This window comes from Mirounga angustirostris, unplaced genomic scaffold (genome assembly GCF_029215605.1).
Source record: "Mirounga angustirostris isolate CCGP_5_RB_7025 unplaced genomic scaffold, mMirAng1.0.hap1 SCAF_16, whole genome shotgun sequence".
NCBI classification, from domain to species: domain Eukaryota; kingdom Metazoa; phylum Chordata; class Mammalia; order Carnivora; family Phocidae; genus Mirounga; species Mirounga angustirostris.
The window spans coordinates 55798041-55820171 of record NW_026991724.1 but is presented as its reverse complement, the minus strand read 5'-3'; the positions used below and the strand labels follow the sequence as shown (position 1 = coordinate 55820171).

At 39.0% G+C, this 22131-nt stretch overlaps 3 protein-coding genes across 14 annotated transcripts in view; all 3 read left to right on the top strand.

The window, feature by feature from the left end:
* The window catches only part of LOC123856096 (zinc finger protein OZF-like), a 60422-nt gene extending 40939 nt beyond the window's left edge, over positions 1-19483 (top strand). For 2 of the 3 annotated variants that reach the window (XM_045892225.3, XM_064581778.1), the window contains one exon: positions 6340-19483. In XM_045892225.3, the coding sequence (XP_045748181.1) occupies positions 6453-8150 (1698 nt within the window). In that variant the 5' untranslated portion in view covers positions 6340-6452 and the 3' untranslated portion in view covers positions 8151-19483. Of the gene's footprint in view, positions 1-2575; positions 2687-6339 lie in introns of all 3 variants that reach the window. The other variant, XM_064581779.1, reaches the window with a different exon arrangement.
* Positions 1-22131, top strand: part of LOC123856088 (KRAB domain-containing protein 5-like) — a 212269-nt gene that overhangs the window by 40843 nt on the left and 149295 nt on the right. The gene's annotated exons all lie outside the window — the stretch shown is intronic.
* The window catches only part of LOC123856136 (microsomal glutathione S-transferase 2-like), a 77127-nt gene that overhangs the window by 40835 nt on the left and 14161 nt on the right, over positions 1-22131 (top strand). The window lies entirely within an intron of this gene.

Below are 22131 nucleotides of genomic sequence, written 5' to 3'. Positions count from 1 at the left end.
TTCAAATGGCAAAAGATGCAGGCAGATATGCTAGTTGTTCCTTTAGTATGTTGTGGTTTCCTGTGTCTCATATGTGCATGTGCTTAGGGGGCTGGTAAGTGAAATTAATGTGAGCAAGAAGATGGTATGGTGATTGCTCTGTCATGAGCCAGAAGATCCTTGGACTTGGATCCGGATCTCTTCTGCCAGCCCTGGAAAATTGTTACAAGCCAGTTTGTCACATTATGAAATATGTGTAATCTTGGAATTTTTATAGTTTTCAAGATTATCCATGGACTTTATTCAAAACAAAATAGATATTCATGGGTCTATTTCTGGGTTTGTTTGTTCATTTGTTTTGTTGTTTAAAATGTACATATAAGTGAAATCATACGGTGTTTTTCTTTGACTTATTTCACATAGCATAATATCTTCTAGGTCTATCTACATTGTCATAAGTGGCAAGAAGCAACCAAAAAAGCAGAAAGACCCATAAATACATTTAACAACCTGCTGGTTGCCAGCATGAAACGGAGAGGGACAATGGGCAAAATGGGTAAAGGAGATGGGAAGTACAGGCTTCCAGTTATGGAATGAATACGTCATGGTGATAAAAGACACAGCACAAGGAGTATGTTTAATGGTATTCTTATAGCGTTGGACGGTGACAGACAGTAGCTCACTTGTGAGCGTAGAAGAACCTACAGAGTTGTCAAATCACTGTGTTGTACATCTGAACCAGCTTAACAATCTGTCAATTATGCTTTGATAGAAAACAAAATAGCAGAAATATGCATATACATGTATAGGTTCAGCTACGTTCTTTAGAACTTGCATGTAAAGAAGGCTAACCTCCAAATGAAGCTGAACCTACGTATTCATAATAGGATATAGACTTAGGAAAGCATATTTATCTGTAACACAATGGAGATAAGGCTAAATTGCTGGAGAAAGAAGACATGGGAGAGAGGAGAGAGTTCTAGCAGGGTGTAGAAGTGAATAGAAGGACATGGAAGAGCCTGGAGTCCTCACAGGCTGAGCAGCCTAGGAGATACATGGAAGAACATGCATTTATTTCTGTGAGAGTTTCTTAAATAGTTTTCCCTGCAGCGTGCTTTCTCATCTCTTACCATTAACGTGTATGGAATAATGGCCAAATATCTCATGAAGGCTTTTCTGTATAAGTGGAGTCTTTTGAAGATACTGGAAATTGCGACTGATTTTATTTCCTGAGCTCAATTCAGGCAAAGTCAGTTTTTAGGAGGAAGCCTGACATGAAAACAGAAGAGCTCCTATAGCACTGAGAATTAGTGAGAGTGTAGGGAAACCGTGGTATTTTTAAAATCTATGTGATCTGTGGGGTCCAAGCTAAGAAATCAGCATTGTACCATTAGCAGATTGCACCTGTGTGACTTGTCAACGTGGGAGCTCTTTCCACGAATATATGTGGCATGGTGACATGAAGAAGGATAGATAGAGGTCCAGAAAAGAGTGGCTGATGAAGTTCGCCCTGTAGGAGTGACGTTAGTTTGAATGAAAAGCGAAGGGAGGGAAGGACTCCAGGCTCACCTGTTTTATCCTCTTCCCCGTGTTTAGGAACCCTTTACATGGTTCATCTTTTGTGATGTAGGCCTGGAATTTTGTCTGGAGCAGACATTTTCAAAATTTGCCTGCCCAGATGCAGTGTACTTCAAATTATAGAAGTAGTTTTTTATTTTGTCTTGTTTTTAAAAATACACTTAGTGCCCTTGACGAACTGAAGCTGGATTCTGTGCAGCCTTGATTCAGCCTCTTGGTTCCCCTGTGAGGTGTGCCTCTTTCTTGTTTTTCCACCACCTAGAAAGGAATCCGTTTTTATCATTCTCTGGTTAAACCTGAGAGGTAAATGACGTAAGGGAGCCATAGATTTAGCCCTGGTGGGACGCCTGGGTGGCTCAGTCGGTTGAGCGTCTGCCTTCAGCTCAGGTCATGATCCCAGGCTCCAGGGATCGGGTCCCGCATCGGGCTCCCTGCTCTGCGGGGAACCTGCTTCTCCCTCTGCCTCTGCCTCTGCCTCTGCCTCTCTCTCTCTCATGAATAGATAAATAAAATCTTAAAAAAAAAAAAAAAAGATTTAGCCCTGGTGTTAAATGAACTTTGCCCGTTCCTCTTCCACTTGACCTTGCTATGGACGCTCTCAGGAAACAGTAGAAGAACATTATTTTTGAGAGACAGAAATTGGACAGGACATCGGTCAACATGAGGACTAGGACTTGTATCTAAACTCCCAGTCCATCTGTGTTGCAGTGGAGAAATCCCACAGTGTTTCAGGAACCCTCGAGGGCAGCGTCCCTACAGGAGGAGAGTTCCATGATTCTTGTACATGGGTTAACCTCCCATATCTGGGTCTCTGGAAAAGCCTCTGATTGAGCTGATTAAAATCACAGGCAGAGGAGCCTGTGAAAGCCTGTGATCGCACACGAAAGACATAGTTTACATACACTATTCCAGATTACAGAGTGTGGGCAGTATATTTGGCTTGATATTTGAATGAAAGGGAAGTTCTCATGTTTACATTTAATTATGATTTACTTGCTTCTGGACATTTATTTCACAGTAGTTATTATGTGTCCTTTGAAGACTGTTAGGCACCATCACCAGTGTGACCCATTTGAGATTCATGCACTTCATGTCCTCGGTGTTCCCTGCTGGATCCCTCCACTATAAGGTTAATAATTTTTCTCATTTATTTTTATGTACTTTGGGAGGATTTACTGAAAGATGTGCATAAGTCATCTTACTTAATGAGGAAACTCCCTTCTCTGTTTCACTTTGTAGTCGGCTTTGAAAATGAAGGCTCTCCTGTGTTGGCCTAAGATACCATTGTTTGAAGTAGAGATTATAAATAAATAACGGCTTGGCCCTACACATTTCCATTTTATTCACACTCATGTCACAGACATACCATTTCTTTTTTCTTTCTTTTTTTTTTAAGATTTTATTTATTTATTTGAGAGAGAGAGAATGAGAGACAGAGAGCATGAGAGGGAGGAGGGTCAGAGGGAGAAGCAGGCTCCCTGCCAAGCAGGGAGCCCGATACGGGACTCGATCCCGGGACTCCAGGATCATGACCTGAGATGAAGGCAGTCGCTTAACCAACTGAGCCACCCAGGAGCCCCAGCATAGCATTTCTTATCACTTCTCTGTTGCTCTGGAGAAAGAAAACATGCATCATATATGTTCCACTGCCTTAAAATTGTAAAATATAACTCGGCACAAAAGCCACATGAGACCAATACATTGAATGCTATAAGAGACTCAAAAACAGTCGTTATTTTAGTCATATACTTGTGTGTTTGTCTTTGTGGTGTTTTCGCAAGACACAAAAACCTTCATCCACAAATATATTCATAAGTTTTTATCACTGAAAGCATTTCTCAGTTTAGTGACAATAAAGAAAAACTCTAGTCTATCATTTTTATTCTTTTTTATTGAATCTATAATTTTTTATGTTTTATCCTCACTTACCTGTTTTAGTTGATATGTTCTGTGGTTTAATTGTGTTTGCATTCCCATTGTCCCTTTGAAACCTGCTGTGAACCTTCTTTTAGGGTTACTTCTGTATAGTGGTCTGTGTGTTTGTCTTAAAGTAATTCAATTTCAATCTGGGATAAAACTCAGGATATACTATTACTGAAGTTTTGCCAAGATGTTTTTTGAAAGGTGAAGAACAATTCTACTGTTCTCATAGGTTAGTGTGGATTCATGGGTGAATTTATGAAAAAATGTTAGAATGTGATGTAGTGGGTAGTAAATGTTCAAAGACGAATTGTTTTGTTCTTGAAATTAGAAGTTGTAATTTCCACAATATTCTTTACGTTCAGAGTCATCCATTTCTTTTCTTTTTCTTTTTGGAATTTAAAAGTGTGGCACTTGAGCTAAGATATGGGCGTCACTTGCAAGCTCGTGAGAAATGTGGGAACTCAGATCCCACCTAGAAATCCAAATCAGATTATAAGTTTTGACAGGATCTTCACTTCATTGTCCTACACATTAACATTGGATGAGGACGGGTCTGGCTCACCTCTGCTTTTTGGTTAGCTATCCCTGTATTTATGTCTGTGGTATATTGTGATAACTATGGCGTTGTAGTATGTTTTATTTTATTTATTTATTTATTTTTAAAGATTTATTTATTTATTTGAGAGAGCGAGAATGAGAGAGAGTACATGAGAGGGGGGAGGTCAGAGGGAGAAGCAGGCTCCCCGCTGAGCAGGGAGCCCGACGCGGGACTCGATCCAGGGACTCCAGGATCATGACCTGAGCCGAAGGCAGTCACCCAACCAACTGAGCCACCCAGGTGCCCCTGTAGTATGTTTTGAATCAGGGAGTGTGGTGCCTCCAATGTACTCTTCAGTTTGAAAATTATTTTGGGGGTGTTATACTGTGGCATCCACATGAATGTTAAGAGGGGTTTTGATCTTTTGCCAAAGAAAATGACATTGGAATTTTGATAGAGATTTTCAGTGTTACTTTTTATTCTGATCTCTGTTTTTTTTATGTCTGATTTTTCTTCCTTATTTCCTTCCTCTAAATTTCATGTTTGTTTCTTCTTTTTTATGTTCCTTGTAGTATAACGTTATGTTGTTTATTTGAACTTTTTTTCTTTTTTTTAAAGATTTTATTTATTTATTTGAGAGAGAGAGAATGAGAGAGAGCATGAGAGGGAGGAGGGTCAAAAGGAGAAGCAGACTCCCCGCCGAGCAGGGAGCCTGATGCGGGACTCGATCCCGGGACTCCAGGATCATGACCTGAGCCGAAGGCGGTCGCTTAACCAACTGAGCCACCCAGGCGCCCTGAACCTTTTTTCTTAACTCAAGCATTTATAGCATTAAAAAAATTGAAAATGGAAAGTCTAGTGGGGAAAATCAGCAGAAATATACAAGTGATGACCAAACAATAAAATAGCATAAAAATGAAAATAGGCATTCTTTATGGTTTTCTATAGATCATGTCATCTGAACAGAGATAGTTTTCTTTTTCTTTTTGAATTGGATTCTTTTTATGTATCTTTTTCTTACCTGATTGTTCTGACTAGAATATCCAGTACTATGTTGAATGGAAGTGCTGAAGTCATTCCTTTACCTTGTTTCTGATCATACAGGAGAAGCATTCAGTCTTTTACTATTGAATATGTTAGATTTCAGCTTTCAGTACGTATGGCCTGTATTATGCTGAGGTGGTTTCCTTCTATTCCTACTCTCGAGTGTTTTTAATCATGAAACTGTGTCCGATATGCTCACATTCTTGTTCTGCTTCAATTAATATGAACATGTCATGTTTGACCTTCATTCTGTTAATGCACACTCTTAAATTTATAGATTTCCATATGTTAAAAGACCCTGAACTCCAGGAAGAATTCTCACTTGATTATGTTGTAAAATAGTAAAATGTGCTTTTGATTCAGTTTGCTTCATTTTATTGTGGACTTAGTATAACTATTCCTCATAGTTAGTAGTTGGTAGTGTTCTTTGTTTGTAGTGTCTTCCTTTGGCTTTGATAACCTGGTAAAGCTGGTGTCTCAGAGATTGTTTGATAGTTTCCTTTCTCTTCACTCCTTGGAAATGTTGGAGGAGATTTGAAGTGCTTTCTCTTTAAATGTTTGTTTGAATTCTGCAGTGAATTTATCTGGCACAGGACTTTCTTTGTTGGGAGTTTTGTTTTGTTTTGCTTTTTCAATGTGTTTAATAGTGGTAGATTATTTGATATTTGTACTTTTTAATTATTTCTCCATAATGGAGTCAGGTAGGTTATACACTTGTTGAGATTTATACAAGTTTTTTTTAATATCTGTTTGTGGACATGTAATTATCCATCATCACCTCTTATAATTGTTTTTATTTCTTTGGTATCAGTTGTATTGCATCTGCTTCCACTTCTTCTGATTTTACCTAGTCTTCTTGCTTCCATTCTTTATTTAAAAGTATATTGATTTTGTTGATCTTTTCTGAAAATGCAGTCTTCCTATTGATGTTTTCCTGTTTTTGCTATCGTGTTTTGTTGATTTCTATTTTAAGTTTAAATTTCCTTCCTTCTGCTAGTTTTGGCATCAGATGGCACTTTTCCTGATTTTTTGAGGTATAGGATCGTGATGTGTGCTCCAGCATGACAAGACTATGGAACTGTGCGATAGGCTATGTGATCTGTACGTTGTCTGCGCGTTTGTCTCCCTGGAGGAATGAAGTCCTGATGATTCTTTCTCAGCCATATTGCTGAAGTTCTCTGATTGATTTTAATTTTGCGTATTAGAAGCTTTCATTATATTCATCTGAGAATAGTAAGTGGAATGATTTTACTTTTCTCTTATTCAATATCTTTCAGCTGTATCTTCACATGGCACCCAGAGTTTCCTGCCAAAGCTGTGCATAGAAGCTTCTTTCCAAAACGTGGCAGTGGGTAGATATAAACATAGTGCCCTTGACAATTTACACTTAATGATAGACTGGAAAAATGATGGGGAGAGTGAAGAGCATCAAAGATATCATGGAGGACATATCCAAACTGAGACAACTGTCCATAATATGAATCTCACTGCCCAAAATGATGAAGAATGTAAAACACTTGGGAAAATATCCCTTCTTAAGCCTGCTACTTCTGCAAAGCAGTGTCTTTCTGTAAGCAAGGGCTCAAATCAAATGGTGAAACATACATATTTGGAGAACGAGAATTTGGAAAATCTGGAAAGTTGCCTAGTCCATGCTGAAAATAATTATTTGAACCATTTTGAAAGTAGAATTGGATTGACCTTTGAGTCAAACATTTCTGAAAATCAGAGATTTAAAAATGAAGAACAAAGTGCTAAGTGGGATTCATTTGAGAGGTCCTTCACCGAGGAGTCGGCCCTACAAGATGACCAGAGCATTTTCAATGAAAATAGAATTGCTCAATGCAGTGACTCTGAGAACAAATTTAACGAGGGTTCAAATGTTAATAAATGTGTGAGGACTCATTTTCCAGAGAATCATTATGAGTGTGATAAATATGTGGAAGTCTTTTATCAAAGCTCCAACCTGATTATACATAAGAGTATCCCTATGGGAGAGAATCCTTATAAATATAATGAGTGTGGGAAATCTGTTAACCAGTCCTCCAGTGTTGGTGATTATCAGAGAGTTCACATGGAAAAAAACATATACAGATGTAATAAACCTGTGAACATGTTGAGTCAATCATCAGGACTAAACATACATAACACAGCTGCTACTGGACAGAAAACTTACATTTGTGAAGAATGTGGTAAAGCCTTTGACTGGCACTCAACACCATCTCAACACCAGCCAATGCCTACTGGAGAGAAACCTTACAAATGTGAAGAATGTAGCAAGGTCTTTATCCACCACTCACACCTTATTCAACATGACAGAATTCTTCCTGGAGAGAAACCTTACCAATGTGAAGAATGTGGAAAGGCCTTTAACCAGCACTCAATGCTTACTCGACATCAGAGAATTCATACTGGAGAGAAACCTTACCAGTGTGAAGAATGTGGCAAGGCCTTTAACCAGCACTCAAACCTTATTCAACATCACAGAATTCATACTGGAGAGAAACCTTACCAATGTAAAGAATGTGGCCAGGCCTTTAACCATCACTCAAGCCTTACTCAACATCACAGAATTCATAGTGGTGAAAAACCTTACATATGTAAAGAATGTGGCCAGTCCTTTAACCAGCACTCAAACCTTACTCGACATCACAGAATTCATAGTGGAGAGAAACCTTATATATGTAAAGAATGTGGCCAGGCCTTTAACCAGCACTCAAAGCTTACTGAACATCTCAGAATTCATACTGGAGAGAAACCTTACATATGTAAAGAATGTGGCCAGGCCTTTAACCGGCACTCACACCTTACTCGACATCACAGAATTCACAGTGGAGAGAAACCTTACCAATGTAAAGAATGTGGTAAGGCCTTTAACCAGCAGTCAAAGCTTACCGAACATCACAGAATTCATACTGGAGAGAAACCTTATATATGCAAAGAATGTGGTCAGGCCTTTAACCGGCATTCACACCTTACTCGACATCACAGAATTCATAGTGGAGAGAAACCTTACATATGTAAAGAATGTGGTGATACCTTTATCCAGCACTCACACCTGACTCGACATCACAGAATTCATACTTGAAGGAGTCCTAACCAAAATAATGTGCCAAGGCCTTTAAGCAGTGCTAAAGTCTAACTTCTGATCAGAGGATGTATACTGGAGAAGATTTTGCAAACATAATGAATTTGGCAAGCCCTTTAATCAGAAGTCAAGCTTCATTGACCATCAGAGAATTCGTATTGGAGAAAAAAACCTTAGAAATGTAAAGAGTGTGGTAAAACTTTTAGGATTGCTCAACTCTTACTCAGCATCAGAGTTCATACTGAGGGGAAACATTACAAAGGTAAAAGAATGTCTCAAGCCTCTAGCTGGAACTCCCAACTTACTGAACATCATAGTTCTCATCACAGGATAGAAACTAAAATACAGAGAAATTTGCAGTGCCTTTAAATGGAATTCAATCCTTAATATCCAAAAATTCACACTAGAGTTAAACCCTACAAATTTATGAATGAGGAAAGACCTTCATTTTAAATACACACATTAGTAAACACTCGTGAGTGCATAAAGGACAGTAACTTGAAAGATGTAAATACTTAGAAATGTATGTAACTGAACATCAAATGTCAATAAATGTCACAGAAATCAAGTACAAAGCACTACGTCAGTCAGTCTATTCAGATATTACATCAGAATACTCATGATAAGGAATAATAACAAAGTTAAACTGTTAGAAATGTCTGTCCTGTTCTTCAAAAGATTAAGTGGATAGATTTTTGCATAGTTCTAATTAATATCAATATGTGCTTTTTTTTAACATTGGCCCTATCTGATATTTGTGTCTAGCAAATATTAATGTATCTCTACTCTCAAGTCACTTCAGAAAATACATTTATTTTTAGTACGTGTGAAATTGTGTGACTGATTGTTGCTTCCTCAAAGATAGGAGCTCTCTCCTTCACTAGGTGGGACTCATGATATCTAATTATCCATGGAAGATGAAGGACAATATAATATACAATATATAAAGAAAATCTAAATGAAGATACTGTTTGTGGTTATAACATTAATGACGGTTGTCATGAAAAAGGTGTTCAGAACATCAGTCTTTTCCATTTATTAAAACTAAAGAACTTTCTGAATATTACAAATAAAATATTTTACCAACTGGTATTAGAGGAAAAACAAGTGGCAATCCAGTAAAATTCTGATGTATCCTCATGATAGCAATAGTTAGAGAATATTAGTGGATGTGGTTGAAAGGAAGAAATCCTCACAGATACCATAAAGAGGGTAGCTGACTCTTCCCCAACATAGCATACATCCACATTTGTTGAGAAGGACCTCACACCTGAAAACTGTTGAAACCATTACTCCCACATCATTATATCAGTGCTTGAATGCTTTTTAATGCTTATATACTGTATTTTGAGCAAGGATTATAGAGGGGATTGAAATGCATAACTTAGTCTATGTGTGAACTTAATATATTTTAATTAATAAAACACAATGGTTTTTATCATGTTAACACGGATATGTAATGAATGAAGTGTTATCTGACTACCAATGTTAACCTATCTCATTTTATATAAGCTTGTAGGTAACTGATGGTATCTATCACCTATTTGGCAACAGAGTGGAAATATTATCTAGTAATCCGTTTTTGTCATTGGCTTTAACGTTTAGATAATGTGTGATTGTTTTTCCGTTAGTTTATCTCTTGTATCATTTTCTCCTCCTTGGGACTAGTGGGAAAGTATAACAGATGTATTATAGATTGTATGTGGGTCTTATTGATCAACTAAGTGAAGTACTCCATGACAGTGCTACTTAGCATACATTTTGTGTAGGCAGGAGTTTTGCAGGGGACTTTAAGTGACACAAGAGAATCTTACTAGTGCATTTCCTACACAACAAACTGCAGAGTCAGAAGTTAATGTACCTCGTGATAGGGCATTCCCAGTCCACCCTTGTGAGCAAACATTTCTCCTGTCTCCCATGACTTTCCCCTTATGTGTCCTTTAGAGAAGACTCCCACCGAGCTTACTTAAACCTATTTTAGTTTGAAAGGCTATCTGGACTTCTCCCCGGGACCCTAAAGCACTCTACCATGGCCCCTAATAAAGTTATGTGCCCCACTTCATACATGTGGGTGTTGTTTTCATGTTTCTATCTAGTAAACATACACTTACAACAATGGTTTGTGTGTAATAGATACCCCATAAGTTAGAGAAATATATTCCGGTAGGAGTGACATTGTAGCCCCAGTTAAGAGAAAGTACAGAGGATGAAGAATTGGCGTGAATTCTGCATGTGGAGAGGGGACACCTTTCCTGGGTTGCACAACTGACTCCCTGGATTTAGAAAAATAACTTACACTTTTTTATTTTCCTGGATATCTGCAGATCTCCATTTCTATTTATCCCCAGTTTTATTTCCACCTACATAGGCATCTCAAACGTTCTTCTTTGCCTGTGTTGTGGTGAGAATGTCCTCACTGACCTTTTAATTGAGATTAGAGACAAGTAAGGCCAATGGGTGTCAATTCAGACATTTAGCCCTGGCATGTGGGATGTAAATATAAGTAAAACACAATGATGGCAGCATCCTTAGAGAGAAAGGTAAGACCTGTTGGAAGAAAATGTGAAGAATTCTTTTCAGTGTGGGTAGGGAACCTAACGTGGCTCCCTTTAGTCATTCAAAAGACACAGTTACCTCTTGGTGGTGTCATCTGATGAATAAATGCAATGGAATAAAGGAATTGGCAAGTGTGGTGGGTTCCTGAGGAGTAGGGAAGTCCTATTTTATCTTCATGATTTAACTGAATTCCTGTGTGTTAGTGAGGACCAGATGCTGTTGTGATGACTCTGTTTGCCCAGGTCTAGATGAGTGGCTGTGGATGGAGGAAGGGTATTCGATGATGCAGTCATTTAGTGCATAGCTTCAAAATATCACATGGTAGAGTAGATGTTGGAGATGAAGAAGCCTTCTGGACAGTGGAACAGGCGGGCTCAGCAAGGTGTGGGCTGTGGTTTCACCAAAGCGCTAGAATCCCAGGTATATAACCCCAACATAGTTTGAATCCACTGTAGATGGGTATCGTTTCGTGGAAGCTGATGCACTGCTGTGGGGGACCTTCCTCCCTTTACCACGTGCCATGATGAGTGTAGCCCTGTGCCCTGGCTCTGTGCCATGGATTTCTCGGAGGAGTGGTTTAACAGTCAGTGACAGTGGGCATTTCTGCTTCAAACAGTCTGGTGCAAGTGTTTATTGACCGATAATAAAGAAGATGGGTATCTCTATAGAATGGAATATTAGCCTTAAAAAGGAATGAAATCTTACCGTTTGCAATGACATGGATGGAGCTAGGTTATTATTGCTAACGTAAAGAAGTCAGAGAAGGACAAATACCGTGTGTTTTCACGCATACGTGGAATATAAGAAACAAACAAGCAAAGGAGAAACAAAAGCAGACAGGCAAATCAAGAAATAGACTCTTAACTATAGAGAAGAAACTGATGGTTACCAGAGTGGAGATGGATTTGAGAGATGAGTTAAAGAAGTGATGGGAATGAAGATGTGCATTTGTTGTATCGAGCACTGGGTGTTGTATGGAATTGTTCAATCACTATTGTACACCTGAAACAAATATGACAGTGCATGTTAACTCACTATAATTTAAATAAAACCTTTTAAAAAATACTTTGGTGTTTACAGATTTAAGAAATTTTATCCCTTATGTTAACTTACGTTACACAAAATACACCTTTGTAAACAAATTGGAACGTTTTGTCTTTTCTCCCTGATTCCTCCAGAATTCAGAGTGTCTCAGTAACTATTTTTATATTTTTTAATGCCTGTATATATATGTATACGTATAATTTTAGTAAGAATCTGTTCTCATGATGACAAGACACAAACACTGTTTATACAACCATGGCTTTGACTGGGATGTCATAGCTGAGAAAGAGCTGCATAGACTCAGATACGACAAGACAGCTATAGGGAACTAAGATTGACTTTATGGATCAAATAAGGCCCCCTTGGAAATGCCAGCCTGATACCTTGCTTAGGGAGTTCCCAGCAGCCTTACCATGTGAGCAAGGAAGATTACTTACTAGCAGGTGCAGGAACCTCAGGATATTTAGGGGACTTTCATGAAGAGAGGAGTTCACTGAAATCTGTAGTTACTGTCCATAAAGTCTGGTGCACGAAAATGGCATGGACTCTGACCTGGAGATGCTATTAAAAGTTCGATTTAGAGATTCCTAATGAAAAGTTCCTGCAAAACTGTTTTTAAAGTGTCTGTAGCTCAACCTCCGTTCTACCTGCAGTTATGTAAATAGTCAGGCCAAGTGTTTTTTTCTTAGACTATTTTGTAATCAAATTAGTGTTAATTTGACTATCTTTGGTAAAAATTTGTTTCAGTAACATTTTGTAGATCCTAGATTTTAATAGTATTCAGTATTAACTGGACTACATCCTGATTTCTTCTAATGTCGACCAATGCATGGCTACAAGTCCCCAGACATTTTGAGTTTCCTCTCACCTTCCTACTTGGAATCATTTGAGAACTAAAATTTTTTTTTTTTTTTAAGATTTTATTTATTTATTTGACAGAGAGAGACATAGCGAGAGCAGGAATACAAGCAGGGGGAGTGGGAGAGGGAGAAGCAGGCTTCCTGCCGAGCAGGGAGCCCGATGTGGCGCTCGATCCCAGGACCCTGGGATCATGACCTGAGCCGAAGGCAGACACTTAACGACTGAGCCACCCAGGCGCCCCGAGAACTAAAATTGACATTTTTCCTGAAGCTCTGCAAACTTAATATGAATGACTTGTAAAGAAATTGTCGTAATAGCTCATGTATAGACAGTCTTAGTACTGTGGCTCTGTGGACCACTGAAACACTACCAACGTAGTATTTAAACTATAAACCAGGACAAAATGTTAGGTTTCCCCTGCCTGCCCTCACTCTATCTTAAGATGCTTGAAATCTAACATATAGAAGTCTGCTCAGCTGGCTACCCTCAGAAATCAGAACCTGCCTTAACATTTGATCTAATCATTAATCGTAGTTCATTTGTTTTCATATAAATGCCTCATTTAATCACAGTACTTAAGCTACAGGGCTACCTTTGAAAATACACCTGTATCATTGCCTTCTGAAACGAGTTTGGCCAAACTGCCCTATTGGCAGGGTAAAATGCTAGATCAGTGACATGAAGTAATCTACCAGATCAACATGTAATACTTGAAACTCCCAAGGAAGTTTTAGATGGGGGAACTGAAGGAGCAGGACAAGCCTCTCTCTCCACCCACCGCCCCCTGCAAAATGCCCCTTTGGATCATTGAAGTTGAAGGTACTTGAGAACCTGCAGGTTGCAGAGGACATTCTACCCCTCCCCTGCCATTAACAACCCAGAAGAATCTAAATTGGGCGGGGGGTGGTTCTTTCCAGAACATGAGAGATTAACATGAAAAAGTTTATCTCTGAACCATCTTTAAGGTAAGACAAATACCTAAATACCAAAGATGTGCTCTTATTGCCCTGTGAAGTGTTTTCCTTTCCTGTGAAGCTCCTGACCGCCACCCCTTCTTTCCTTATTTCAGGATGACATTTGTACCTCCTCTTCCCTGACAGTCTGGAACTTCACTTCTGTGTGGATTTCCTGTCCATATACCTATTAAATTTGATTTTTCTCCTGTTAATCTGTCTCATATGAATTTGATTCTAAGTCCAGCTAGAAGGACCTTTGAGGGGACAAGAATTCTTGTTCTCTGACGGGATTTAATTTAATGCCTCATTTCCTGGCATCCTATTTAAGTTATAAAAAGGTGCTGTAGCAGTAGAAAGTAGTTGTACAGGAGTTGATATTTTTGAGCTCAGGTTTTGGCCCTATTTCAGAAGGTCCTGTATTTGTTTCCTGCTTAGATAGTACATTATCAGTGTCTCCTTTAAAAGCTTCTGCGTAGAGGTTCCTGGGTGGTGCAGTTGGTTAAGCATCTAACTCTTGGTTTTGGCTCAGGTATGATCTCGGGGTCATGAGATGGAGCCCTGGTGTCGGGCTGTCAGGCTGCATGTGGAGTCTCCTTAAGAGTCTCTCCCCTGTCCTCTGCCTCTCCCCCACCCTGTGTTCTCTCTTTCTCTAAAATAAGTAAATCTCTTAATAAAAGCTGCTAAGTAGCAATCAAAATATGTATCCCTCTCTATTTAATAGATGGCTCCCTTGAAGGGGATGCATAGGTACACAAATGAAGTATCCGAGGGATCCTCATTTAGACCACTTGAGCATTAAAATCCTTTGTATATTCTACTTATTTAGATGCTTGCAGATATGTAATCCATGTGTATTAAACATGAGTCCCACCAGATTGTATGAAGGGGGTTTTCCATCCCATTTTTCCAGTTGTGATGGTTTATTTTCTGTCCCTGTTGGTTGACATGCCAGCACTAGGTAAGGGAATTTAGCTGTGAAAGAATGTGCTAATTAGGGTTTAATCTCGCTGCTTCAGGTGTCACCCTGGAGATGGTGGATTGCGTTTTGTGTCTTGGTTTTCCCTGGAGTTAGCCTGGCTGAATTCAAAGTGCTCAACATGCTAAGTGGCTGATTCTTCTATGCTTCCCCTGATGGAGCAACTGAATTATTTGTGTGGGATGGCTGCCGGGTGCTGAAGTTGACTCTGCCACTCTCTACTGAGAGGAACTAATATCCTTTGTCTTGGCATTCATTCAGAATCTCATCTACAGAACGTGTCAAGGATTTAAATTGGTCACATGGTGAAGAATTTTAAGTTTCTTTTTTTTTTTTTTTAAGATTTTATTTATTTATTTGAGACCGAGAGAATGAGAGAGACAGAGAGCACATGAGAGGGGGGAGGGTCAGAGGGAGAAGCAGGCTCCCCGCCGAGCAGGGAGCCCGATGCGGGACTCGATCCCAGGACTCCAGGATCATGACCTGAGCCGAAGGCAGTCGCTTAACCGACTGAGCCACCCAGGTGCCCCCAGAATTTTAAGTTTCTAAGAGGCAGATGCATCTGTGCTTCTCCTGACTTTACAGTGTTTTGTGGCCATGCAGTATTGTAGAAGAAAATCATCTTCTGGGACGCCTGGGTGGCTCAGTTGGTTAAACATCTGCCTTTCGTTCAGGTCATGGTCCTGGGGTCCTGTGATTGGGCCTGCGTCAGGCTCCCTGCTCTCGGGGAGTAGGCTTCTGGTCCCTACTGACTTCCAAATTGGATCACTATAGGAAGTTATCTGTGCTGGTACCTCTGAAAGTAAGCCCTAGGATCCATATTTGATTTGTGTTTTTATTTTTATTTTTTTAAAGATTATTTATTTCTTAGAGCAGAGTGAGCAAGAGAGAATAAGGGGGGGCGGGGAGAAGCAGGCTCCCCACTGAGTTGGGAGCCCACCCAGGGCTGGATCCCAGTGTGCTGGGATCATGACCTGAGCCGAAGGCAGACGCTTACCCACTGGAGTCCCCCAGGCGCCCCTGATTTGTGTTTTTAAATCAGCAAGAATGATTAATTTGATGGTGTGAAATTGGAAATGTGAAGGGCTTTCTTTAGTGACTGAGCAAAATGTCTTATCATTTATTGTAGCCTGTTTTCACTGTATGTGCTTTGTTTAATATTCTATTGATGTGAAAATCAAATTGATTGGATTTAAGCAGATATGAAATTGCTATGTTACATAGAATTCAGCCTTTCATTTACCTTATTGTTTGAATAAGGTGATTGTGAACAATTCTGTTGTCGTAAACGCTTCACAAATAATAGAAGTGGTGTAATTTTGTGGCTTAAGGTGAAACTGGAAAAAACAGAAAAAATTTATAGACCCATGAGGTCATGTTAGCAGATGTCCTTAATAACTTCTGGTGTCACTTCACCTTATACCCTAGAGGTGTATTCCTTCTCAAAACACTTTGAATCAGAAAAATATCGTTCTTCTTTATCTGAGAGGTTTTATGAGGTGTATCCTGTAATTATATCTGTAGGCTAGTGCTGATTAACTACTTGTAAGCTAGTGGGGTCACATGCCTATGTCTTGAGCCTAGGCTACATGTCCCTTGTCTGGAACAGCTGTGCCTGGGAATATATGACCTGTAGTTTGCTTTCTTACATCTGAACTGACAAGATCAATGCTGGCTTCATTAGATCAATTTTGTGTTGATCCTGCCAGGGAGCATGAATTTCTGTTCCCTTCAAGGTCCTTCTACCTGGACTAAGAATCCAATTGAAATGAGACAGATTAACAAGAAAGATCAGCTTAAATTTTATAAGTGTAAGGAACCCTCACAGGCATGGCAATCCCAAAGGCAGTCAGGCAAAATGAGGTATTTATGTCTTCCTGAACTAAGAAGGGGGACCAGGGATTTTCAAGTGGAAAAACGTACTTCACAAGGCATTAAGAAGAGTAGATGTTTGATACTTAGATGTTTTCCACGTCACAGGTGGGTCACTCAGATAAAATTTGTCACTACTAATAACCCATATTCTGTGAAGACCCCCAGGTTAGATCCTTCTACAAAGTTAAGGGACGGTAAAAAGTTTCTCTTAAGCCAGGGCGTCAATTACCTTTAGCCCAAAAGAATGTTCATCTTGGAGGGCAGCCTACCCTTGGTCCCTACAGAACATTGCTATGTGTGTCTCTGTATGTAGACTTGTGTGTCATGTTATATAAACTCATATAACCTTGGTTAAAACCTCATTTCTTCCATTTACTGGACGTTTGGCAAAATACTCTCATAAGAGAAAAAAAAATATGTTTGGTCTCATAAATTATTTTGTTGTTTTGGTTTGTTTCCTTGCATTAACTTACAATACTACCTGGTTTCTAGTAAATTTTTTTTTTTTTTAAGATTTTATTTATTCATGAGACACAGAGAGACAGAGGCAGAGGGAGAAGCAGGCTCCCCGCGGAGCAGGGAGCCCGATGCGGGGCTCGATCCCAGGACCCTGGGATCATGACCTGAGCCGAAGGCAGATGCTTAACCGACTGAGCCACCCAGGCGTCCCTCTAGTAAATGTTTAAAAAGGATTGTTGTTGCCATTCTTTGTGTTCTAGTAGCACGTATAAGTTCCATAAAAACATTCCATTCAAACTCATCAAATAACAGTATTTGGGGAAACCATTTTCTAGAATTCTACAATGTTCTCTCTTCTGTATTGAGGACAATACTGGGTTGAAAATTAAAGAATCCAAAAGAACTCCTATTTCTCTTTTTAAAACAAATGAGTCTTATATCTAAGTGACACCTGTTCACCTTTCTGGAGCCAAGAGAGAGCCCTGGGATGTGAAGAGAAAGGAGCCTTACATCCAGGTAGGTGGGAATGAGTAAAGCAGATGATGCAGGTGAGGTGTAATGGTCAAAGCGGAGAACACACCTGAATGTGTGATTTGGGAAGTGCTACTTGAAATGATTATCTTAAAATACATTTGAACTGTGGTATAATTTATACCTAAATGCTTATTTTATTTATTTATTTTTAAAGATTTTATTTATTTGAGAGAGAGAGAGAGCACATGAGAGCGGGGAGGGTCAGAGGGAGAAGCAGGCTCCCCGCTGAACAGGGAGCCAGATGCAGGACTCGATCCTGGGACTCCAGGATCATGACCTGAGCCGAAGGCAGTCGCTTAACCAACTGAGCCACCCAGGCGCCCAAAATGCTTATTTTATATAGCAGTGATACTCAGCATATTGTACAGCCATCATGGTCTTTCTCTGTATGTTTGTTCGTGATGTCGCTTCTCAAGGATGAAGTACAGCCTTGGCATTCTTTGTAGAAGTGGCAATATCTCTTAACAAATTCTCTAGTGTCATTTAATGAAGCTCATCCATAAAATTTTTATTAGAACATTTTATGATCGACTGTGATGAATTTTCTGTGCACAATTTATGCCACATAACACATGCTAATGTGTCAAACATTAGCAGAAACTAAACAAAGCAGAAAATGCTTGCTTTTCTTGAGTGCCCGGTCTCGATTTAAAACTATCGTTATATGGAAGGATCCTTGTATAATAGCGTATCTGTTTTATTCAGAAGTATTACAGGTAACATTTCTCCTATTGTTTTGCATTCAGTAAAACTTCATTTGTATTGATAGTTTCTACAGCATTAGTGAATTGTGCTTTTGTTTTTTTATCTGTTTTATAGTTTTGGATAACAATTTTCAACTTAGGAATTCAAAGACAATGTAGGGTTTAATTGAAATAGGAATCAGCCATATGTCAAATGCCAATAAAAATATGTGTGTATTTGTTTGTACAAATATTACCTGTACATTGTTGGTTCATGACTTACCTTGTTTGTTTCTTTTCTTGGTTGGTTGTCACTGGTGGTTTTATATTGTGTGTTTATCCTGGGTAAGTTGTTATATGGAATTAATGTCATCATCTATTTGTGGATGAATTCATATTCTCTTTTGAAAGAAACACCTTTTTGAACTAAAGGTAATTTTTTTAAAATTTGTATCTCTTCAGTTTTAGGTGTCATTATTCTTCATTGTGGTCAAAAATATATGCCACGAAATTTACCATTTTAACCATTTTTAACTAAAGTGTTAAGTGTGTTGACATTATTGGAATACCAATTTCTAGAATTACCTCATCCTATAAAACTAAAACTTAGTAACTGTTAAGTACCCACTTCCACAGTTGCGTCTGAGATCCTGGCACCCTCTCTTTCTTTCCTTCTCTCTTTCCTTCCTTCCTTTTCATGAGGTTCACATTAGGTTTAGTCACTTAAATGAAATCATAGTGTATCTGTTTCTGTGACTCATTTATTTCACTTATCACGTTTTAACCATGTTGTATAAAGTGACAGTATGTGTCTCTTTTCAAGGCTGATTATTATTCTAGTGAATGTATATGCTACATTTTCTTATGCATTCATAAGTATTTCTGTTGCTTTCATTTATTATTGGCTTTTCTGAATAATGCTGCTGTGAATATCCCTGTGCAAACATCTCTTGTGGATTCCACTTTGAATTGCTTTGGTTATATACTGTCAAGTGGGATGGCTGGATCATATGGTAATATGATTTACAACTCTTTGAGGAACCCCCATTCCGTTTTCCATAGTGATTGCTTCATATGCATTTCCTCTAGCAGTGTATAAGGGGTCCAATCTCTCCTCATCCTTTCCAGCACGTGTACTTTTTTTTTTGTTGTTGTTCGTGCTTAATAGTGGGATCTGGACAGGTGAGGGGTGATGACTCACTGTTTGATTTATATTTTTCTAATGAATAGTTAGGTTGAGCATCTTTCCTGTGCCTTGTCCATTTGTATATATTTCTTGGATTGTGCCCATTGAAAATTTTGTACAGTTACTAATCATGCTAGTTGCTGTTTGGTTGTCATTGCAATAGTTCTTTCTCTGTTCTAAATGTTAAATCCTTCTGCTCTAGACGCTCTGCAAAAAAAATTCCTTGCATTTTTCAAGTTGCCTTTTCACTCCACTGACTGTTTCCTTAGAATTACTTTCTCTGGGGGTGCCTGGGTGGCTCAGTCAGTTAAGTGTCTGACTTAGGCTCGGGTCATGATCTCAGGGTCCTTAGATTGAGCAACCCTACATCCAGCTATATGCTCAGCAGGGAGTTTGCTTCTTCCTCTTCCTCTGCCCCTTCCTCCCGCTCATGCCCTCCCTCTCTCCTCTCTTTCTCTCTGAAATAAATAAAATCTTAAAAAAAAAAAGAATGACTTTTTCTGATTTCAATATGTTTGAATATATTGTTTCATTTCATTACTCTCAAGGTATTTACTGGTTATTTTCTTTATAATTTCATTTTGACCCATTGATTGTTCAAGAGCATGTTGTTTAATGTCCAAATATTTGTGGCATTTCCAATTTCCCATCTGCTCTTCATTCTTTGTTTTATTCCATGGTGATCAGAAATGATACTTACGATACTAATCTTTAAATTTGTTAAGACGTGTTTTGTAGACAGTCTGTGCTAAAGAACATTCTGTGTGTGACTGAGAAGATTTGTGTATCCGACTCTTGCTTGGTGGAGTGGTCTGTATACGTCCGTCATACGTAATCAAGTGCTCCCCTTCCTGGACTTGAATGTGGGCTTTCTGTCCAGTTAAATCAAGGTATTAACCTCTGCTCCTATAATGATGCTGTTGATTTATTCCTTCAGTTCTGCCTTTTGTGCTTCACATGTCTGGGATCTCTGTTGTCAGGTGCACACATAATTGTTAGCAGTATCTGGGTAGTTTCGTTTCCTTACGTATGTATGTTTTTCTCTTCTGAAACTCTATGAATTTACATGTATTTGTATGGTATTAGTATGGCCTCCTGTGCCCTCTTTTGGTTTCCGTTTTCATGAAATGTGCTTTTACGTACTTTTACTTGCATCTTAGGTGTGTCCTTAGACTTAATGTGACTCTCTTGTAGACAGGAGGGTGTTGCATCTTGTGTTTTACTCATTCAGCCAATTTATGCCTTTTAATGGGGGGCGTTTAATCTACTTACCATCAAAGTAATTAGGAAGGGGAAGTACTTCTGCTGTCTTTTCGTAGTTTTCTGTATTTCTCGTGGCTGTTTTATCCTCCTTTCCCTCCCAGTGTGCCTCATTATATTTGTTTGATGTTTGTAGTGACATGCTTTGATACGATCTCCTTTCCTTGTTATATCTTCTGTTGTTGGTTTTTTTTCCCACCCCGGTTACCATAGGGATTACTTAAAACCTCTCAAAGCTGTAACAAACCATTTTAACCTAATATCGTCAAGAGCATGCAAAACTACTGCTTATCCTGTCCATCCCTGTACCCACTGTAGGTCGCTCGTAACCCTATATTTAATAATTGTGTCTTTTCTGTTGTATACTCTGTAATTTAGATATATCATTTTTATTCTTTTTTTTTTTTAAAGATTTTATTTATTTATTTGAGAGAGAGAATGAGAGACAGCTTGAGAGGGAGGAGGGTCAGAGGGAGAAGCAGACTCCCTGCCGAGCAGGGAGCCCGATGCGGGACTCGATCCCGGGACTCCAGGATCATGACCTGAGCCGAAGGCAGTCGCTTAACCGACTGAGCCACCCAGGCGCCCCTCATTTTTATTCTTTTATTTATTTTTTTTTAAGGAAGAGAGAGAGCATGCATGTGAGTGGGGGGAGGGGCAGATGGAGAGGGAGAGACTTAGAGCCCAATGCAGGGCTTGATCTCACAACCTGAGATCTTGACCTGAGCCAAAATCAACTACGTGCCCCTGTGTTTTTATTCTTTAAAATAATTCAGTTCAGTAAGAAAATAGCAGTCTGTGCTACCTCATTACAATATTCTAGGTTTCTATATTTGTGTAAACATTTACATTTACCAGAGAGCTTTATATTTTCATGTGGTTTTAATTACTGTCTAGAATCTTTGTGCTTTAACCAGAAAGACTTTCTTTAGTGTTTCTTGTAGGACAGGTCTAATGGTACACTTCTAGGGGATTTGACGTGGGTATGCCTTCATTTGTCCATTTTTGAAGGACATTTATGCCACATAGTGTTTTTGGTTGATATTTTTTTTGGTCTTTCGGTACTTGAAGATTTTATCCCTTGCATTTCTTTTTGTAAGTTCTGCTGAGAAACCATTAATGTTCTTAGAAGAGCTCTGTTACACAGGAGAAATTAGTTTTGTCATGGTGTTTCAAAGCTCTCTGTTCACTTGTGATTTCTGATAAATTAATTATAATGTGTCTGTGTCCTCATGTCTTGACATCTATCCTACTTAGAATTCACTGAGCTTCTTGAACATGTCTCTGTTTTCCCACAATTGTGCAAGTATAAGCCAGTTGTTCTTCATGTAAGCTATCTGCCCCTTTCCACTCTGCTCTCCTTGGGGGGAGTCCCCCTTAATGTGTATATTGGTCTACTTGTTGGTGTCCCATAAGTCCCTTGGACCCTGTCCTTTTCCACAAGTTTTTTATTCTCCTCAGTGGATAATTTAAAATGAGGGATCTTTATGTTGTCTAAGTCTTTCTTCTACTTCATCAAGTCAGGTGCTGACCCTTTAGTGTACTTTAAAATTTAGTTTGTACTTTTTAGCTCCTAATTTCTGTTAGGTCG